The sequence below is a fragment of the Tachypleus tridentatus genome, chromosome 9 (genome assembly GCF_004210375.1).
Source record: "Tachypleus tridentatus isolate NWPU-2018 chromosome 9, ASM421037v1, whole genome shotgun sequence".
Classification (NCBI taxonomy): Eukaryota; Metazoa; Arthropoda; class Merostomata; order Xiphosura; family Limulidae; genus Tachypleus; species Tachypleus tridentatus.
In genome coordinates, this window is record NC_134833.1 from 131,770,575 (window position 1) to 131,793,689 (window position 23,115).

The window sequence follows — 23,115 nt, forward strand, 5'->3', positions numbered from 1 at the left end:
TTTCGGGTTAGAGAGTTCTGTTTGAGCTACGTAACAAAAATTAAAAGTTCAGCGGGAAATAACCGTTGGTTCAGGCTGTGAAAATTTTGAAATAGTGTTTTTGTGTTACTGACATGTAATAAGTAATGGTAACGTTTGACTGGCAAGTTAAAGAGGTTTGAATGTGTTATTTATGAGTTAAAGGCCTTTTGGTTTAGCTACAAATTGTCGTGAAAATGAAATATTTAACAATTTAAATTTTACGTGAGAAAAATTAATAATACAGCTATGAAATGTAAATTTAACTATTTTTATCACTAACTGTAACTTTGAAAATTAAAGGTATAAACTAAAGTTTATATTTAATAAAGTACGTTTTTTCATTGTAATCAAAATAAGTTTTTAAGCTTTAAAGTTAATAATAATGTTTTTATTTATAGTTCGATTTAGTGTACAGTTGCATCTGTCAACAACCATAGTCTAGATAAAATTAAAAGTTGAATCGCGGAAACAGTAGGTAAGCAATTTCATATACTTTTTCTGTTGAAATAACTGTTGGCAAGTATTGTTAAGCTAGTGACATTATTTACCTTATAATTGTATTCTAACGCAGGTCCAGGCAGTTTTTTTTTTTATTACACCAAATTTAAATCTCAAAGATAAACATAAACAGTCGGTATATACTTTGATCAAAGCAAGCTAACTGTATAAAAATAGAATTAAACATCAAAGTAATGGATATACACAAGTTAAAAGCAAACATTATTTAAATTTAAACCATAATTAGTTATTTTTAATTAGGCCTACATAAGTTAAACATTAAAGTTTTGCGTATTGTTAGCACAGTTTAAAAATTGGAATTTATGGGTTTATTTATTATTTTTTTTTACTGTAAACGGCAGCTTGCATCAACCTTTATGACTTGTAGCCTGTGTTGAGATAATCTTAACTGTTTGAAAGTACAGGTAAGCCTCTGTTCTAAAAATATCATTAAATTATTTACTTAATGTTGAAATGGGGCTCATCATTGGCTGAAAATTAAAAATGAAGTTAAAGTTTTTTTAATATTTCAAACTAATTAAATATTTTCTCACTATTATTTTTAAATAATCAAACATTTGCTTTCGTTTTTGTATTATGTGAATTTTTAAAGAAAGCTAGACATCAGTAAAGAGTAGTTAAACTTTATTTATAACATCCCTGATAATTTAGTAAAATGAGAAATAAACATTTTCAGCTAGTAAATAAATAAAAACAAATATATTTTACTTCAGCATGGGAGAGAAAATAACTTGCATTGCTTTTAATTAGTACATTTTAGAATGTTATGCCAAGAAACATTTATTTAGCTTTTTTTTTCTCTATTAATGCTGGGGGTTTTTGTGTTTTTTTTACTCCTTTAAGTTTTGAAGTGAAAATTAAAAATCGTGCTTTAAAGAAATGTTAAACAATTTGCTGCTGAATATTAAAATCTTAGGTTTATGACCTGTTTTCTTACAAATTTGAGACTAATTAGATATACCTGTGTGTTTTAACCCTTCAGATATCAATGTATGAATAGAGTCCACATATTAAGTATACTAAGAGATTTTTGTTTTTAGTCTGTTAGATAGGACTCCTAAGTAAATGATTTATTTCACTTTTTTTTGAAAAATTGTATGTTACTAATGGCCCTGTAACCCATAAAAATCCATTAACCTACAAGCAATTGATATATAATGGTTCAGAAAAATGTGTCTTAGAAGCTTGTGATGTCTGACAAGTAATTCTATGATCAACAAAATAATTTTCAGATTTTAATTAAATATAGGATCAAAATGAGTAATTTTTTTTAATGCTATAGTGTTGTGTCAAAGTGAAATGTACAACTGGTTGTCAGTGGCTGTTCTTTGTTGACTGTCACTATGCCACGAACACAGCAGAGGAAGAAGAAGACTCCACAAAAAAGAAAAACATCTGTACCCACTGAAACACCAAGTTCAAGGTTGGTACACATGTTCAACTAACTAAATCCTTAACAAAAGTTATTTGTTAGAATATCTCACAAAAGTACTGATTGTACTGAAGAATATATTAAGGTTGTGTAGAGAGGGTGTGATGGTTGATAAAAGACTGAATATTTGAAAGTGATCATAAGCAAATAGAGTTCTGAGTTCTATTTACAGATGGTATAAATTGAGGAATAAAACACTTTGGTAAGGCCTCTTATGGAATAGTGTGTTCTATAGCTGAGTGATTAGTGGTACATTCTAATTGATTAATCAATAGACTATCTAATCAACTAGCACACTACTTCTGATAATGTGATACTCATTTCCATAAACAACCAAAGGAAATGTTGCTGCACTAGTTTGTTTGTTTTTTTAACTACTGTGTTATTCTAATATGGTATCAGTCTTGCTTTTTTCACTAACTGTTTGTTTTTCTTTAAGTAATTTTTGAAACATCCTTTGTTTCATATGGTAGATGCTCTCTGGAGGTCACCATTTGCACAACATCTTATTCACATACCAGATGAATAATAATATAGGCCTTTAAATGGCTCGAAAGTAAGACCTGAAAAATTGTAATCCTAAACACTGGTTTTCAATACTTATGAGGGACACAGCACAGAAATACCAATTGGGTAGCTATGTGCTTAACAACAAACAAAACTATAATATAGCATTCTGGATTAAGCAGTGTTGACTAACTCTAAAATAATCTAGCTCAGTCAAAATTAAAACATTTTTGATATATTATGTAAATGATTAGGTCACTTGGGCCACAATTCAGTGATTTCAAAATTATTATCTGTATTTTTAGTAATGTGGCTAATATGAAAATTTAAGGAGTCAAAAATAAGCATTTAATTTTTGTAATTAATTTATTAATTATAAACATTTAGAAAAAAAATTATAACATTGGTAAACAGGACACCTGTTTTCAGAAGATTTAGAAAGTATATACTTGTACAGTCATACCATTTGCAATTTCACTTATTTTGAACATTAAAAATGAGGAAAACGTTTAACATTATATTTTTTCTCAGTCTGAATGGGGTTATACAGGATCAACCATGCATCATTTTGAACAGTGAATAAAAGAACATCAGAAGGCTAGATCTGATAATTTTTCAAACATCTACAGACGTTGGGATCATAAATTTTATATAGTGGCTGATGAAATTAACTTTTCCATAGTATGCAGTTTCAACAGTGAAGAGATGTGAGAAGATTATAGTTAAATTTGATAGTTTTGTTTGTTGAGTAATCTTGCTGGACTGAATGGCCTTTTCTCACTTTGTTTCTAATATTCTAAAGCAGACGTATCTTTAAATTTTGACTAACTTGTTTCAGCTAGGTCTGCTTTGGGAAATATGCTTCTCATTGTAACCCCAACTTAGGCCAAGGAAAATACAGTGTTGTTAATCTAATTAGTGTGAGATTTTTCCTAATAAATACTTTTATGAATGTAGGCAAAAATTATACATAGTGAAACATATCATAAAAGAAATTTAGAAGTTAATAAGCTGTAAGTTATCTAAATAGTTGTTGATTAATTTTGTTTTGTTTTAATTTGTGAGAATTGTGATAAACGTGTTTTGTTTTGGTATTTTTTCCTTGTTAGATTTTTCTAGGAATGGTATTCTATTCACCTAAAATGAGCTACCAGTTTTATAAGTGTATGAGAGAACCATAAACAGTTGCCTCTTTTACAGTAGCATTTCTGAATTATTTGATGATACTAAAATCTTTGGAATTATTTGTTTTATTAGTCATATGGAAGAGGATATTGGCAGTCTTGGAAATGGGCAAGAACATAAAATATGTTAACACTTAAACAAAATGGATGTGGTAGGTAGCAGCATCAGTTGATGATGGCCACTGTTTAAGGGTTAATGTTGATTGTAAAGTCATATGTGAGGATGATAAACATTTAGAAAAGACTTCCTCATTATGTAAGAGGAGCACTAGTGGTATAACAAGTAAAAAAATAGTGTTTTTTATAAAACATAGATGTGTGCTGGATTATTATGCTTAGTGAAAAAGGAGCAGTTAGTTCTTGGTTCTCTTCATAAGAATTTGAGATCTGATTGCACATGCTCATTTCCTGTTATAATTTTGGAAATGATGCACTCTTTAGCATGGCATTATTTTGTACACTGACATGGATAAATTTACATTTGAGTCATGTGAAACATCAATAGACAAGTGGAATATTGATAAAATTCTTGATATGAGTTTGTTTTTTATGCATAATGGCTATGCAAAGCTGTGTATGCTTTCCTAGAATGGACAAAACAAATGGCCTGTTTCGAAGTTTTTGATGTTTCTGGCATGGTTGAATTTGTGTTCTTTAGTGATACGAAAAGTGAAAAACATCAAGATCTCAGTGTGCCAAATATATGAGCGTTAAGAATTTTTAAACACCAGTAAAGTGTTTTCAGATGGCTACTGTTTGTCAAAAGTTCTTGGTTCAAGAATACAGAATACACAATATTAAAATGATTTTGGATATGCAGATCAGCAAGTTGCATAATAACTATAGCCAATAAAAAGCTGCAGTAAAATGACATGCATCAGAACCATGTTTTGAACGTGTTTGGCATTTCTTGGGTATGGTGATGCAACTGAAAACTGATCATTTTTGGGAAAGGTTTGTAATATCTCTTTATAACACGAAATATTCATACACTCAGATGATAAAAATGTGTTCAGATTAGAAATTTAAAATTTTTTTCCATGAAGATATCCATTGTACCTAATGGCATTGGAAAACAAAGGTATATAGACTAACTTGAGGCATCAGAACCACCCAAAAAGAGACCTACAACTAACCATACCCTAGCTGTGATATTCAAAGTGTGGCATCTCGTAGGAGGCGAGAATCCATGGTCACACAGATCGGTTATAAAAGACATCCATGTGCCAATTAACAATGCCCAACATAACCAAAAAGGATTTCCAAATGTAAAAAGAATCAAACTTCTTCCTCAATGTACTTAAGAAAGGAAGACCAACTTTAAAAGACTGTGAATGGTACCTAGCCAGAGAGAATGGCAGTTATAATAACTCAGTGATGTATATATTTAATCTGATAATTGTACTAAGTCTTGTGCTATTTTTTACTGTTAAATGGAGAATAAAAATTTCCTAAAGCATGATTATTACTAAATACTGTACCAGAGAAAGTAACACAGTGAATTATCAGACTGTGTCAACTGAGTATCTGTGTTGGACATTTTAGTGTGTATTTTGAACATTGTATCTGATGCTGGTGCATGTGTATAGTGCTCAAGAAACCCTGGTGTTGCTGCAGTGACCTTGTTTGGCTCTTAGGGCTCCATGGTTGGTGATGTCAGTAGTGAGCACTGAATGTTTGTCCTTCTATTATGAATCCCCTACCAAATGAAATTAAAATAATAAAAAAAGCTCCTTGGTAAACGACCATGTCTGAAAGATTCTGAACAGCAGTCTTCAACCTCTTCAACACCTGTACCTCATTTTCTCCTACTGTATTCTTTATCAGACAAATTCAGGATTTCTTTAAATATTGCTCACATTAAGAACTTAAAAAACTTGTATTCTATTAAAATATGGGTTATTAGCTAAGATTTTATACTATACTAAATGATATAAACAAAAAAGTGGTTTATTCAAATTTTAAATAAAAGACACTAAAACATTGTGTTTTGTGCAGTAAAGAATATGTGGAGTGAAAGGGTTAATTAGGCAAATGTATTATTCCCTTTTGCCTCTAGAGTGTTACAAATTTAGAGGATCTTTTCATCAAATTCATCACCTCACCATATCCCTGGCTTCTAATTTCAATCTTCCTTTGAAGGTTATCATTGGAGCCAGTATGTGGACTGCATCTCATACCTTTGTTTCACATTATTTACATCACATGGCCATTTCTTGCCCAGTGGTTTTTCGTTTACCTCCAGTCACCATCTTGTACACCATAGTGGTGTTATGACTGAGTGCTATGTTTTTGTTATTTCTTTACTTACAGGGGCCATTTTGGTAGTGTATTATAGATTTCACCCTGTGGCAAGTGGTACCTGAGCAGGTGCACTTTTTTCCCTCAAAATCTGTATTGTCCATCCTACAACCATGTTGTAGCTCTTCCTACTATGAATCTGATATAAACTATCATGTGTTTTGTGGTGTTGGTTGTGTTTCTTCACTCAGTTATTATCTATACTGCAAAAGTATGTCACAGCATTAGTATTATGCATATCTTAAAGATGGGGTCTTCTGTAGGATTGCTAGTAGTTCTCTCTAGTGCTCTCTTGCTACATAAACATGTTCATCCCAAACCTGTACAATCATGGATGCACATGAGTAAAACGGGCAGGGATTGCTGCTCATCTCTGTTTCATGGCATTGAGCCTCTTCCTAGTAGACATGAGGTACAATTTCAGATGTCGCTTTGTACTAGTTGATCGACTCCATCTATGTGGTGACTCTGCTTTACAAAACAGGATGTCATGATCACCCATTGCACTGTCTATGCTGATGCAGTCTTCCAAATTCTCCAATACATTTTTCCCTTTTTTCTTCTAGTGGAGTATGAGGATATGTAAGAAGCCTTACCATTTCCTAGCTGTTTGGGCAATGGACCATAGAGGCCTGTCCTCGTAAGTAATACATGATACCACTCAGTTGAGAGTAGGGTGGTGGCATTCTGTGGGTGTCAATGGTGTATACCACTTCCTACTGCAGAGTTGTTGTACAATTCTTGATGTTGTGTTGTTTTGGTTGTAGCACTATGTCATATTTATACACACACACATCTGGCAGATTGCTTTTGCCCACCACAGTATTTCTCCTTCCTACAATCTTCCAAATGTACTTTGTTGGTTGGAGATGGTCCAGTTAAGTAAATCTTCACATATTCTGGCCAGTATCCCTTCTCCTAATGCAATCTAGATGAAAAATACCTGATGCTGCCTGGTTTCAGACTGGAAACTCACTCCAGGTTTGTGGTCTCTATCTACTGTCTGGCAGATATCAGTTCTTACTGGATCTGGTATTAGTTATAACTGGATGAAGCACATGTATTCGAACTTGTATGTGGTTGGGTATCCTTCTCCTACTATAGACTGGAAGAACCACACCCATTACCATCAGGTTTTAACCAGAATTGTCATCCCACTGGGGGCTTTCCACCTTCTTACCATCTGCTGCATTTTGGTTTATGGTGTATCAAATTTGGTTAGAGATGTATTTTGGTAAGGAAACTTGTCTTCACTACTGATTCCTTTGTTTAGAGATAAAGAGGTAAGTGATTCTCTGCCCATCGAGGAACTGATGGACAATTCCAGATACTGCTAGGTTTTGAAATGTTATCAAACTACCACTATAATCTGTCTTTCACTAGCCACTTGATACCCAAGGGTCCTCTTAATTGGTAATACGTATTATGGGATTCCTTCATGTTTATCCACCTTTTATGTTCATAACACAGTCTTAAAGGAGTGAAGAGTAAACCTGGATCAGATGTTTTATTTTTTCATCCCACATCTGGTCTCTCTGGGTGCTTCCTAAAGGAGGGATAAATTTTTTTCACCAGTCCTCCAGCAGTTCAGTGTTGGAATCTAGCTATGTTTGTGAGTGGTGGTAAGATGTTGTATTGGAAGTTAAAGTTTACCTAAACTGAAAATATATTTCTGAGAGATACTTTTTTACCCAGCCTGCCCACTTAGTGATATGTGGTGTAAGTCATCTGACCAGTCTCAAAGTGATTAATGAATGCAAGTGTGGAGAGGTTGTGTTGTGCTTCTATTGATGGAGAGCTGCTACATAATCATTTACATGTAAATAATGATAATGAAAAGTTAGTGGTGAGCATTGAAACTTTGTGCTGATAAAGGGTAGTACTTATCAAAAAAAGCTATTTTGAGTGAAAGTAAATTTCTATCAGAAATACATTTTTAGTTTAGGAAAATACTAATATTTTTGTGCTAATATAAATACCTCATCTTCCAGTTTTCTTATTTCATTTGTGTAACCTCTATAACTTGCTAAATAAGTATAGTTTTGTTCTTTGTAAAACTTTTTATATAACTTATTTTCTCTACCCTAACAGTAACTAGCAGAATCAACAGTGTACAGTGAAATGAAAAATTGAAATATATGTAAAATGAAATTAGTAATGTATTTTTCTTTTATGCTTTATATGTCACAAGATGTTTAGTTTAACTATTTTCACAGTTTCAACTGTTAACATTTCCATTAATTGTATTGATGTATTGCCAGTCTTTTTACCCACTGCACATAAGAAAAGCAATCCTTTTACATAATATCTCATTTTTTAACATGAGCTGCTTTCACATTTCATATGTGCCAATGTAGTTTTAGATATTTTACTTGTACAAGCCAAAAGGTTTATAATATTTATACTTAACTTTTGTTAAACTCCTCCAGGTGAATTCCTGTACATGGTGAGGGGACCTCCCAGAGAAAGTTCTGTACTTTCAGTTTACCTCCTCTGGGATCTAAACATCCACCCATGTGTTTGCTGTGCGTGGTAACCTGTGAAGGTGAGGAGATGATCCTGGTGGTTGAGGGGTCCAACCCCAACACACCACTTTTGTCTTGAATTCCTGTAGATGGGTGGCCTTGGGGTGACCCCCCAGGATCAGTTGGCTGGTCCCTTTGGGCTAAGTTTAGCTGAGTACCAGTGTTGGATGTTCTCAGTGGGTGTTGTGGTCATTGTGTCTGATACTGGTATTTGGATATAGTGCTCATGAAATCCTGGCATTGCTGAAGTGTCCTTGTTTGGTATCGTATTGCATCTCCTTGTAGGGCTCTATTGTGGGTGGGGTCAGTGGGCACTGAAATGTAGCATCTTTAAGACAGATACTTCCGTTTATGAAAAAATAAATAAAACTGAAAAAAAAAAACAGATTATAGGAAAATGACCACGCATGGACGATTCTGTATAGTCAGTATCGTAGTTGGATTCTGTACCTCAATTTCTAATTATCCATTCCTTATCCAAGAAATCCTTAGGGCAAATGTCCCCATTTTTATTCATAAAGGAATAGAGGAACTTGCTGGTTCCCCTACATCAGTAAAGAAGTTGTGCTCTGGAGAAGTTTTGGTGGAAACATTTTCATCACAACATACCAAACCCCTCTTGAAATCAAAAGCCATTGGAGATATATCCATCGAGGTTACTCCCAGTGTAACTTTGAAATCTTCCAAAGGAGTTATAGTTGATAGAGATTTAAAGAACATTCCTGAGTTGGAGATCCTCACTGGTTTCTGAAACCAAGATGTTTCTGCGGTGCACCAATTCTCCACTCGCAAAGACGGAATTATGGTGCTTACTAATGTTCTGATATTGATGTTTACATCACTACATCCTCCCGCCATAGTCATAGGAGGTTATCTGAACTGTAAGGTATGGCCATATATTCCCAACCCTCTCACATGTTTTAAGTATCACTGGTTTGGTCACTCAAAAACATCATGTCATGATTCTTTAACACATGCTTGTTGTGGTGACAAAGACCACATTGCATACGAGTGCAAACTAGAATGACACTGCATTAACTGTAGTGGTCCACACCCCTCTTACTCTATTTCTTGCCCTAAATGGGTGGAGGAGAAAGAGGTGCAATGCTTCAAGACTATAAATAATATCTCCTACCCAGAGGCTTGGAAATTATTGTCTCCAATTTCATCTTGGACATATGCTGCTGCACTCCATTCCACTGCCACAGTGGGAGTGCAGACAGATCTATCTATGCCTCCAGCAGAGTTGTTTACAAAACATCTGAAGAATCTTTTGCCTTCCATGGTTAAAAGAGTTGTTGAATCCATGTCTACTCCCATCTCTGTCCCTGCCACTCCTTCCAGTGACTGCCTGGTTCCACTTCCTTTGCTTTGGGTGTTTCCTCAGATCCATCCTCTTCTGCAGCCCCAAGAAGCAAAATGACCATTCATTCATGCTCTCAGTCACTGGAATCTTTGTCTACAGATAGAAGCCTGCCTACTCAATCCAGGGCAGGATCCCATGGAGGTCAATAGACCTTTGTGCAATAAAGAAAAAAAACATGGTCAAAAACAGAAGGGATCCCTGTCATGTTCTCCTCCATGTAAATAAAAATGGCTACTCTGATCCAGTGGACTGTCGGGGTGTTCGTTCAAGTATAAATGATATTGAAGATTGGATTGATTCTGACCATCCCATGTGTCTCTTTACAGGAAACGTTTTGAAACCTGTCCATGCAGGCACCCTTTGGCAGCTTTCTTTGTCCAGAAATAACAGGTTGTGTGATGGTGGGGTAGCACTGCTGGTTGAACAGCATGTGCCCTACCCTGTCTTTGCCATTTGATACACCCTTGGAAGCTGTATCTATCCATGCTTCCTTGAGTTGTACCATCACTATTTGTTCTCTCTACCTGGCTCCTTAAGAGACCTATGATCAGTCAGACGTTGATGCCCTCATTGAGCAGTTACCATCTCCCTTTTTAATCCTGGGGGATTTTAATGGACATAATCCCCTCTGGGGTGGTGCTGATATTGATGGGAAGGGTCATTCCATGGAACATATGCTCTTGGATCACAACCTATCTCTCTTCAATACTGGTTCTTATATTTATTTTTGGCACCTAGTCAGTCACCACTGCCACACAGTCATCTATTGATGGTTTACAGATGATGGTAGGATCAAGCTCTGAGAAAGCAGTGAAAGAGGGCCAGTTTGCCTCATCCAACTTCCATCGAAGCATATGGGTCTGTGGCTTTAACCATGGCCAGTCTCTCAAAATGATAGGAAAATGATCATTGCCTCCAACAAAAGTAAGAGAAAAGTGAAGGGGAGCAGATAGAAAGATAAATGGCAATAGAAGTTGTTGATGCCCATAGTATTGCTAGTTACTCTCAGAGGAAGCTTTTCTTGTGTGACTAGTACTTCTGCTTCATCCCCCACCTTCTTAACCATCAAGGCATGGGCAGAGTAATCACCTCTTTCCTTTTAGGCTGATTATCTCTATCACTATAATTGCCCCTTTACATTGGTGGAACTCAAGCTTGCTCTTCATTAGTCTGGAAGTACATCTGTTGGGCCCAATGACATTCATTATGAGATGCTTTACCACCTCTCTTGTGCCTCTCTTGCTATTCTTCTGGTTTTATTTAACTGGATCTGACAGGAGAATGTTTTTCTTGAGGCTTGGTGTCATGTTATTGTTCTTCCTTTTCCTAAGCCTTGGAAGGATCCCAGGGTTCCAATTGCTTTGACGAGCTGTCTGTGTAAGATCTTAGAGATGGTTAATGCTCATCTTGTTTGGTTTCTCAAATGAAACAACCTCCTCTCACCCACTCAATGTGGGTCCCGACTTTCTAAAGCAACAACATCTTGTTTCTGTAATTTTTACCTTAAAAAGCTTATGATAAAATGTGGAAGTATGGCAATTCCAAGTCTGTGTAGGTTTGACACTTTCCTGTTCTCTCCCACAGGGACTTGGAGCCCCTCAGGGCTGTGTCTTGAATATTACACTTTTCATTATAAAGATTAATGCCATCAGTGGAGAATTCTTCCCCCACATACACACGGACTCTGTGTCAACAACTTCAACACTTCATGTCAGTTGTCAAGCATGAGGTTTATTGAACATCAGATATAGACTGTCCTCAATCATTTACTGAAGTGGACTGCAGCAAACGGTTTTACCACCCTTCCTCACTCCAAAACCGTTTGCATGCACTTCTGCTGCCAATGGAGTATTCACCCAGATCCTGAGTTTCATCTTGGAAAAGTAGTGCTACCCGTGTTCTCCGAGATAAAGTTCTTGGGGCTTATCTTTGACCGTAAGCTGACATTTATTCAACACATCAAGCAGCTATGTGTCAAGGGCATTGAACATCTTCTCTGCCCTCTCTTCCACCTCTTGGGGAGCAGATCAATGTTCTATGCCAAAATTCTATTGTGCCATTAATTGATTAAAACGGGACTATTGTATGATATTTCTCTTGCCCTGATCACATAGAAGCTATACAGTAAATGAACTGTACTCTTTATACTGACTCTCTTAGCTCTCTATTGGCCCCGTAATTGGTTCACGTTAGTTTTCACCCTGTTCTTGTCGATATTCAAAACCTACTGGCCAACATTTCTCTCTCTCATTTGCTTCTATCCAGTTTTTCTGGATACCAGGCCCTGTTGGTATTCGAGGGAATGAGCTTGTTGACATCACAGGTAATTCTCTCTGTTATGGTACTATCACCACCATGCAGTACATGGACTACTGTCCTATACTCAAGTCTCTGCTCTGTGCCAATTTGCAGTTGACTTGGAGTGAGCAACGTGATAACAAGCTTTTCCAGATCAAACCTTCTATTTGACCATCTTGTTTCCAAAAAGATTGGAAGGAGGAAGTTGTTCTGGTGAGGCCTATGCATTGGTCACAGTTTTCTAACTCATCGCTTTCTTTTATCTGGTACTGATGCACCAATGTGTGGTCTGTGTAACACTCAGATCACAATAGCCCACATTCTACTGTCATGTCATCGATACAATCAAGAGTAACAATACCATTTTAAATACATTTTTACCATGGGTTCATACCCATGATGTTGGTCACTTTGTCATTGCAGTGGTGACACTGTCCACCTCTGTTGTGTTTTTAAATTTTTAAGGGTCATGGTCTTTTTAACTGTTTAAGATTTTAATTTGAAAATTTGACTATGTTTCATTTTAGCATGATTCTTTTTTTACATATTTTAATGGTTTTACTTTTTTACCTTTTTACCAGTTGTTTGGTGCACATAGTCAAGTTGCTTTGTGCCAATAAATGCTTAACAACCAACTTTTGTTTAAAAAATACATAATAATAGATAAAATATCAAGAAATTTAGCACTTATGTCTGAGTTCAGGCATTTTTACTCTTGGATGCCAAAGGTTCAGTAACCCTGATTTTTTCTCACCATGTTGATTGTCATAAAAATAATTCATGTAGCTTTATTAATGGTTCTGACAAATGTTTTTATCTCAGCAAATCACGAAGGTAGGAGGTTCATGAGGAAGTTAATGTTTTTGATATTAGAAAATTCTGAAATACAGAAATTAAAGCACAGATGCATATCAGAACACAGAAAAGTGAAATTAAAGTGTTTTTAATAGTTATTTTTACCCTTAAACAGTGGAAATGTAGGTAGTAGCATTGTTTGGTGATGGCTGCCATTTAAAGGCTACAATTTAAAAAACAGAACTTCAATAATATTAAAATTTGAATTATAAAATACATTTTCTGGTTTCTTGATAAACATTGATAAAGTGTACAGTCTTAATGAGTGTAAAAAATAGCATGTGAGGGCTTGATAGGTGTGTAATATTTATCTGTAAGGTAATACACTTAAGGTATAGAAATGTGGAGAATCTAATTCTAATGAATATTTTTGAAGAAAGAAAATTCATGTATTATCATTAATAATTGAAGGTTTTAAATGAGAGTATGTCTATGAAAAGGACAGATCTGTTTGTGAAAACTAATTGTAAGAATGTTATTGTATAAACATAGCGAAGCTTCATTTAGGATATTTGTGTAATCAGATTCCTCTGCAGCAAAGACATGAACATGTTGAAAAAAGCACAGATTGGCTACTAAACTAATACTTTGCTGTTTTTGTCTAATAAAGAGAGAACTTAGAGTTGTTTTCTTTGGAGTGCAGACTTAGAGGCAACTTTCAATATTTTAAATATTTAGAAACTTGAATGATGTATCTTTTAGTGAACTGTTTGAGAGTTGTAGAAATGGAAATGTAAATTTGGATAATGGGAGTAATAAATGTGGACTCAGCCTCATTCTTTGGCAAAATTGTTTGAGTTCTGAACTTGTAAAATGGTCTTCCTAGTGATGCAATATGTGCTCTTTATTTCAGTTTACATATTTATTTTTTAAGAATAGGTGTTGATGTGGTATCTTTTCTTCATGTTGGTAAACTTCTCTTGTTTCAAAAAGATGTCTTATGTGAGAAATAATACTGAACCAAAATTTTTACCTGGGCAAGAACTTGATGTGTTAAAATATTTTTAATGTACATATATAATTCATTGATTTATCTACAGGAGTAGTAACTTTTCTGCCATTTTCTTCAGTCTTTGTGTTAACAGTAACTGAAAATATTAAGATAATATACAGCTGTCATAAAATAAGTGATAGAAGAACCATACAACCAACATTTTTGTCAGGTGGCACAAGTGTTTAAGAAAATCGTAGAACACATCTGTAGGATAAAAGGCCATAGGTGGTGCCAGTGACACAAGATCTCACAGCTTAGGATTAATAAAATTACATATTGACCTTAAAATTAAGTTTTTCAAAGTTGTTGTAGATGCACTTATGTTTTTTTATACATATATAAATGTGTATCACGTATTTTTATGCACATGTACTAACTGTCAAAGTTTTAGGTTTTATTGTTCTATAACCATCTCTTCATTTGTATCCAACCTTATTTTATATTGTCCCTGTATAGAGAGTGCATTGTAAATTGTTTTTTAATAAATCTTTAGCTATAGAAGTACACCAACCCAAACTCCCCTCACAAGAAGCAGACATTTGTCTGAACAATCTGGGCCTGTTTCAAATGGTTCTTCACAAGATGAACAAACTCCAACCCCCAGAAAACGTCGTTATCGACCTGGAACTCGAGCCTTACTTGAAATCCGTAAATATCAAAAATCTACAGTATGTTACTTTATGAGTATTTCTGGTAATTTCTACAAGTCTGAAGTTAGTGCAAAAATTACTTAGGTTATGACACTTATAAAAGTTTTTAACAGAAAGTATAACCAGATATTTTTCACCTCATAATGGGAACAAAAGTAACTTGTAATTGTTAAATTATAAACGATCATTTCTCTTTCTAGCTATTCATAGGGACTTTCACTAGAAATAAAATAATACGTGGATTACCATAACAACCAATTTAATTCGAGACATTTAATTTTTACTGATTGAGAAAACCATTAAAGATGATTTCTTCAACATTTAGCTTATAAGGGACTAATTTATTCTGTAACTTACATTAGCATGAGTAGAATGAAGCTTTTTAAGGATAACATATAACAAAATATTTAGGAACAACAAGCAACCTATTGGTTCTAAGCCAAATGAAAAACTATTAAAAATGAATTATAAAACAAAAATTAAAATCAGCTTTTATCATTCACATATCTATTTACCATTCGTATAAACTCATTAAACTTTATTGCTTCCATCAGAAGGCAACCCATTCCATAACCCAACTGCCCCATTTGAAAAATTAAAATTGTCTCAATGGAAGATGGCTTCTACTTACCTGCATCAATATTTGTGTCCCTTTGTTCTATAATTCTTGCTGTTAAGTATGACAAATGTTGATGCATCAACATGATTAATTCCTTTTAGAATCTTAAACACTTCAATCATATCCCTTCTAACTCTTCCTTTTTTCAAGATCTTTTTTTCTCAGTTTCAGAAATTGTATTCTCCCCTCATATGACAATCCTTCCATCTCAGACTTCATTCTAGTAAATCTCCTCTGAACCGTTTCCAACAGTTCAATGTCACTCTTAAGGTAGTGAGCTCAAAACTGAACAAAGTACTCCAAATGTGGCCTTACTGATCTATGCAATGACATTAGATACAAATCTAAAGAGAACATAATATTTCTGTAGATACAACTTAAAATCCTGTTTGACCAACTAATAGCACCACCAGTTCCAAGGTCATATGGGACAGGGTTCAAAAGGTCACTGGGCACTACAATTCTGTCCCCCTCTTGATCTTACTCTCTGATGGCCAAGAAGTAGCTGAATCTGGAGCATTGCCAATACTCTAGGTGAAAGCTTTTGCTGGGTATCTAGCACTTCTGCTTGTTCCTCCCCCTTCTTGGCCATCAAGATTCGGGCAGAGCGTTCACCTCTTTCCTGTCGAACTGACTGTCTCTATGACTATAATCGTCCCTTTACACTGGTGGAACTGAAAGTGGCCCTTCATTGGTCTGGCAGTACATCTGTTGGACCTGATGATGTACACTATGACATGCTGTACCATCTATCTCCTGCTTCTCTTGATATTCTTCTAATTGTTTTTAACTGGATCTGGCAGGAGAATGTTTTTCCTAATGCCTGGTGCAAGGCTATTATTTTACCTTTCTCTAAGCCTGGGAAAGATCCCAAGATTCCTTCAAACTACAGTCCAATTGCTTTGACAAACTGTTTCTTTAAGACCTTAGAGAGGATGGTTAATGCTCGTCTTGTTTGGTTCCTCGAATCAAACAACCTCCTCTCGCCCACCCAGCGTGGGTTCCGATGACAACGCTCCACCATGGACCACCTGATTCAACTTGAAACGTCAATCAGAGAAGCCTTTCTCAAACAACATCATCTTGTGTCAATATTCTTTGACATTGAGAAGGCTTACAACACAACATGGAGGTATGGCATTTTGCGAGACCTCCATATATATTGGTTACATTGCCATTTACCCATTTTGTTAAAATAGACAGGAAATTTCAAGTTCATATCAGTTCTACACTTTCACTACTTTTTTACAGGAACTTGGAATCCCTCAGGGCTGTGTTTTGAGTGTCACACTTTTCAGTATAAAGATTAATGCCATCACTGAACAACTCCTTCTCACTGTTGCAATCGGGCTGTATGTCGATGACTTTCATATCTCATGTCAGTCTTCTAGCATGAGATATATTGAGCGGTAACTACAAACTGTCCTCAATTCTGTACTGAAGTGGACCATGGTAAACAGCTTTAATTTCTCTCTCTCTAAAACCGTTTGCATGCACTTTTGCCACCAACAGGGTATTCACCCTGATTCTGAACTCCGTATCGGTGAAGTTTCGCTGCCTGTGGTCCCTGAGACCAAGTTCTTGGGGCTTATCTTTGACCGTAAGCTGACCTTTATACCACACATTAAGCAGTTACGGGTCAAATGCACAAGAGAACTGAACATTATCCGTGTCCTCTCTACCACCAGTTGGAGAGCAGATCGATATTCTATGTTAAAGATATATTGTGCTCTTATTCGATCAAAACTTTACTATGGATCACTGGTCTATGGTTCTGCCAGACCCTCGGCCTTAAAGATGCTGGACCCCATTCATCATCAAGGACTTCGACTCTGCACTGGGGCTTTCCACATCTTCCCAGTTCAGAGCTTATACATAGAATCTCATGAACCTTCTTTGCACCTTTGCCATTTGCAACTGCCTTTACTATATTCTTCAAAACTTCGTTCCTTACCAAAGCATCCCACCTGGGGTTGTGTTTTCCTTCCTCGGTGGGCCATACTTTTTCAGAACAGACAATGTGCCATTGCTCCTTTTGGCCTTCACGTCCAGGCTCAATTGGATGAATGGGTCTGTCCTTAGATAACATTGCAGTATCCACTGGTCAGCCCATCCCACCATAGCTTATTACAGTCCCCAAATGTGACCTTTCTTTAAGTCATCTGAGAAAAGCAGGTACTCCCGATTGGAGTACCATCTTTTATTTACTGAACATCTTTCGAACAATCTTTCAATTTCAATTTATACAAATGGTTCCAAATCAGGTGGCTTTGTGGGCTCTGCCATGGTTTGTTGCAGTACGGTGGTTGCTCACAGAATCCCCTCTACAGCTTCTGTGATCACTGCTGAACTATACAAAATGCATTTCTCTTGCCCTGGATCATATTGAAGCTAAACAGTACTCTAACTGCACTATTTATACTGACTCTCTTAGTTCTCTACTGGCCCTGGAATCGCTACATGTTGGCTCACACCCTGTTCTCGCTGATATTCAAAACCGACTGGCCCATTTCTCATTAACATCTACATCTATCCAGTTTTTCTGGATACCAGGCCACGTTGGTATTTGCGGGAACGAGCTTGCAGACACGGCAGCTAAATCTATCTGCTCTGGCACTATCACCACTGTGCCTATTCCATACATGGATTATGGTCCTGTATCCAAGGCTCGGCTCCGTGCCAGCTGGAAGTCGATTGGAGTGAGCAACGCGAAAACAAGCTTTTCCAAGTAAAACCCTATATTGGACTTTGGGCGTCTTGCTTCCATAAGGATTGGAAGGAGGAAGTTGTTCTAACTAGACTACTCATTGGTCACAGTTTTTTAACTCATCATTTTCTTTTATCTGGAACTGATGCACCAGTATGTAGTTTGTGTAACACTCAGATCACTGTGAGCCACATTTTACTTTTTTGCCATTGTAACAACTCTCAACAACGGCACCATTTTAACACTGTTCAGTCCCAAGATTTGTCCATAACATTACACAGTGTCATTGGTGATGGTGACACTGTCCACTTTGATAAAGTTTTTAGTTTTTTAAAGGCCATTATTCTTTTTAATGTCATTTAAGTGTTTTAAATGTATACTTTAAACCATTTTAATGTGGTTCCCTTTTAAGAATTACAATCTTTCTAGTTCGATTTGAAAAGAAGAAAATGGCAGTAACATTAAATAACTTGACACCAGGACTGGAAAGTTCAACTTCAGGTGACTGATGGTGGTTCTTGTACTTACCTGTTAGTCTTCCTGGCAGGTTGTGATAATTACCATTATGCTACAGAAAGTCCTTTACAATTTCTCTTACTGTAGTTTCTCTCTTAACATTGTAGACTGGATATCAACATTGGTTTTATGCTATTTATGTTGTTAAATGCTGTTTTGTTTCACCTTCATTTCCTCTTATGAATTTTACTACATTTACTTTATTTTTACCAGACATTTGGCTCAGATAGCTTGCTGCTTTGTGCCATAAAACACTAAATCAACCAACCTAATAGCAACAACACATTGGATGGATTTAGAGATTAATCAACCAACACACCAAGATCTTTTTTTTTAGTGATACCTTTATGGTTTTTTCCAATTAAATTAATTTATAATTCAAATTATGATAGCCCCAATAACATATCTTGCATTTATCATAATTAAAAGCTATCAGCCATTTATTTGCCCAATGCACTAAATTATCCAAATCCTTTTGTAAAGCAGCAGCATCCTTTTCATAGTCATCAATACTCGAGACCTTGATATCATTAGCCTATTTAAGTGATTATGAACCATTCCTTCATCCATGACATTAATGTAAATCAAAAAGAGCAATGGTCTTAAGACTTCGACCTGAGGTACACCACTTGCAACACAAATCCAGTTTGACTGACCATTTATAACAACCCTCTGCTTTCTTCATTAGTTAATTTATCCCACACACCTCTAGAGATAAGTTTCTTTAAAAGCCTTTCATACGGCACTTTGTCAAATGCTTTTTGAAAATTCAGATATGCCAAATTTACACCCTTACCCTCCCACACATATACAGTAACTTTGTTAAAGCATGTCAAAAGAAAGATTTGTGAAGTAAGATTTTCTCTCAGTGAAACCACGTTGACTATCCAATAAAATGCTAAACTTTGTTGAATGATTTTTGCAAAATGGCTTTTATCAGACTTTCCCAAAAAATGTTTCCACAACCCATAAGAATAATAGGACTATAATTACTGGGACAACTTCTATTACCTTCCTTAAAGATAGGAGTAACATTAATTTATAATCTGTTGTCCACTTTTTTTGGACTTGCAAGAAATTGTGGCAAGTAGCTCACATATCCAATGCTTGACCTCCTTTAAAACCCTCAGGGAAATATTATGTGGCCCAGGAGACTTATCATTCTTTAAACTTCCAAGTTTTATTTTAACAAACTCAGAATTTATACAACTGTCTTTTTCAATTTATCAAGTGCTTAATATGAGGAATAGTGCTTAAGTCTTCATCAGTGAGAGCTTAAGAAAATGCAGAATCCAATAACCTAGCCATTTCATTAACATCAGATACAAGCCTTCCTTTGTCATCTCCCATGTATCCTATCCCCATCCTAACATTTTTTACCCCTAATGTACTTTAAAATAATGTTACTGTCAATTTTTGTTTTCTATAAGTTTTTTTTCATACGTCATCTTGGATGTCCTTGTTTCACCAGTTTTCTTGATCTTCTATAATCTTTTAAATGTTCTGTAAATACCAGTCAATTTAAATTTGTGATGTCTTTAATTTTATATCTTCTACCCTTTGTGAGCCAATCTGTTTTAATTACTTTCATCCATCCTTTTCTTTCTATAAGGAATATGCTTATCTTGAATATTTAAAAATATTCCACATTTACTCTGTGTCTCCAAGTAACTCAGCAGCCCCATTAGCAACAGATAATTATTGTTGCATCCCTTCGACATTTGCTTTTTTTAAATTTGTAGTCAAAATATCATTATTTTTTATTTCTGTATGCAACAAAACATCAAACCTAATACAACAACAATCACTTGTATTTAGGTGTTTCCCAATTTCTACCCTTTCAACCACTTATATATTAGAAGTTAACAATAAATCTAAACTAGCATTATTTTTAGTAGGTTTCTAGACCAATTGGTGAAGAAATCCATCTTAAATAGTTTTCAGAAACTTTCTTCCTCAGTGGTTTGACTCCAGCATTTTCCAGTAAATATATCTGAAATTAAAATGGCCCATAAGTATGACTTCATTAACAGTTGAAATTTTTAATTCACTATAAAGTTTCTCACTAATTTCATCAGTGTCATCTGAGGTCTGTAACATACCTACAAAGAGATTTTACCCTTGATATCCACTAACAGAAACCCAAATAGGTTCACTCTCCTCGCTATTATGATTAATATCCTGAACTTCAACAGGATGTAACTCACTATTTACATATAGAGCCACTTCCCCTCTTATTACTTTGTTCTTATTAAGTAACCTATAACCATGTTTTTGAGATATTTCAGTTATTTCTATTATCTTAAAATCTTGTATTCCTACCAGTGTCCTAAAGTAATTTATTTTTATACTTCTGTCATTACAATAGTAACTCTAATCCTATAACAACTTTTATACTTATTTCCTATGCTGAATTTATTTTGGTTTCATTTTATTTATCTTTACCCTCACCACTATCTATTCTTACTTTAAAACTTTCCTTACAGCTGAGTTAATACCTCTTGGAAACATGCCAGACCCTTTCCTGCTTAAGTGTAAACCATCCATTCCAAAAAATTCCCTCCTCTCACTGAACTGATTCCAGCTAACCTGCTCATCCTTACATACTAATTTCAGCCTAGCATTTAGTTCTAGTAACCTACTCAAAATTTCATCTCTGCAGTTAATACCAGGCAATAACCATGACACAATTAATTTATGGTCTTTATCTTTAAATATTTTTATCAGTCCCTTGTACTTATTAAATAGCTCCTCTGACTTACTCTTCCTTACACTGTTAGCTCCTATGCACACAATAAAAACTGCATCGTTGCTGGTCCCCTTCATTATATCTTGCTCTGTTAGTTATATCTTCCACCTGTGCTGCAGGGTACATAATTTAACTATTTTCTCCCTGTTTACTACTGTATCCACATGTCAAGTCAAGGAATTACCCATAACTATAACCTAAGTTCATAATTCATGTCCTTCTCTACTCCTTTTGCTTTCCTTGCCTCCAACAGTTCCTTGTCTACCAAATCAAGGCCTGAAATATGTTTCTCAGTAGAATAGGGCCCGACATGGCCAGGTGGGTTAAAGCATTCAATTCGTAATGAGAGGGTTGTGGGTTCAAATCCCTGTTGCACCAAACATGCTCACCCTTTCAACCATGGAGGCATTATAAGGTGATGGTCAATCCCACTTCATTGGTAAAAGAGTAGCCCAAAAGTTGGTGGTGGATGGTGATAACCAGCTGCCTTCCCTCTAGTCTTACACTGCTAAATTAGGGACGGCTAGCACAGATAGCCCTTGAGTAGCTTTGTGAGAAATTTGAAACAAAACAAACCAGTAGAATAGGATTTTTACAACTAAGTTAACCCTAGTACTACCCTTTCTAACTTCCTGAATGTTAATCTTAGCTGATGCATTTAAAAGCTTAACCTCCTCTTGAAGTCCTGCTGTCATTTCACACAGTTTATATTTCTCTTTATATATTTTCTCAACTTTAGTTTGGATAGCCTCTAACTTCCCCTTCAACCAGCAAACTCTACATATAAATTGAACATCCTCACTACTACCTGCTTGTTACATAGAGAGATAAATTTGATAATTTGTTCTTGATTTTTAACAGTTTTTAGCATTTTTATACAACAGCACCATTCTCAAAACTCTTTCAAGATTAGAGATTTCTAGAATTTGTTCTAAGCCAAGCATTAATTAAAACATCTGGTAGTCCAACCCAAGTCATGAGGATGGTTAGAATAATTCAGAAAGAAAAGATAATTATTTGAAAAAAATATCTACAATAATTATGAACATTTCTCTCAATATAGGAGTTTAAGAGTCAACCTGTTAAAAAACAACTGACATTTAAATAGTTATCAAGTAAATCTGTTATTCAAGAAATGGTTAATGTTGAAGAACTTATGAATGTACATTTTTAATAAAGCTTGTGTCATGCATATAACAAAGCATGTGACAAATATTAAATGTCCATAAGGCATATGTGGACCTTAAAAGCATCATGTCACTCTGACTGTTGCAACAGGTGAGTGATGACTATATTCCAGTTTTGCTTTCATCCTATCAACAAGTAGTCTGTGTTGAAATCCAGAATAAAGAAATCAAAGCTTTGAGAAAACAAGTAATGTGAGTTGTGAAAGGGGTCCATGTAGGTAGCTGAGAATATCTATATTAATTGTGGAGCAGGAAAACTCTATGTTTGTCACCCCATACTTTTCTAACATGGAAGACATCTAAAACTTCTATAACAGTATGAAGCTTTTCATCTGCTACATCTGCTTAAAAATGCAAATGTTTGAAAGTGTTTGGTGACACAGAAGTGAAACGATCTCACAGTGTACTGAAGAGTTAAATGTTCCGAATTTACTTCTTTGAAATATGAACCTAAATAGTGGCATGGATTAAGAAGGAAGTGTAAAGTGTTAACTACAAGCACTAGTGAAAACGGATGCATAAAAAATGATGAAAAAATTAAAATGAAATTATTGAAACAATAACCCAGAGTAACATTATGCAAGTAATTTATAAATAGTGACTGATTTCAAATATTTGTCTTTAATAATTCCTCAAAGTCTAAACCAAGCAAACAAAAAAAAAAAATGTAAACTATCACTTTACT

At 35.2% G+C, this 23,115-nt stretch overlaps 1 protein-coding gene across 9 annotated transcripts in view; it reads left to right on the forward strand.

Annotated features, from left to right (window-relative positions):
• Window positions 1-23,115, forward strand: part of LOC143226397 (uncharacterized) — a 27,145-nt gene continuing 4,030 nt past the window's right edge. The window contains exons 1-5 of one of the 9 annotated variants that reach the window (XM_076457315.1): window positions 1-155; window positions 420-496; window positions 882-944; window positions 1,823-1,963; window positions 14,496-14,670. In XM_076457315.1, coding sequence (XP_076313430.1) covers window positions 1,884-1,963; window positions 14,496-14,670 — 255 coding nt within the window. In that variant the 5' untranslated portion in view covers window positions 1-155; window positions 420-496; window positions 882-944; window positions 1,823-1,883. Of the gene's footprint in view, window positions 322-419; window positions 497-881; window positions 945-1,822; window positions 1,964-14,495; window positions 14,671-23,115 lie in introns of all 9 variants that reach the window. The other 8 variants (XM_076457322.1, XM_076457316.1, XM_076457317.1 and 5 more) reach the window with 8 other exon arrangements.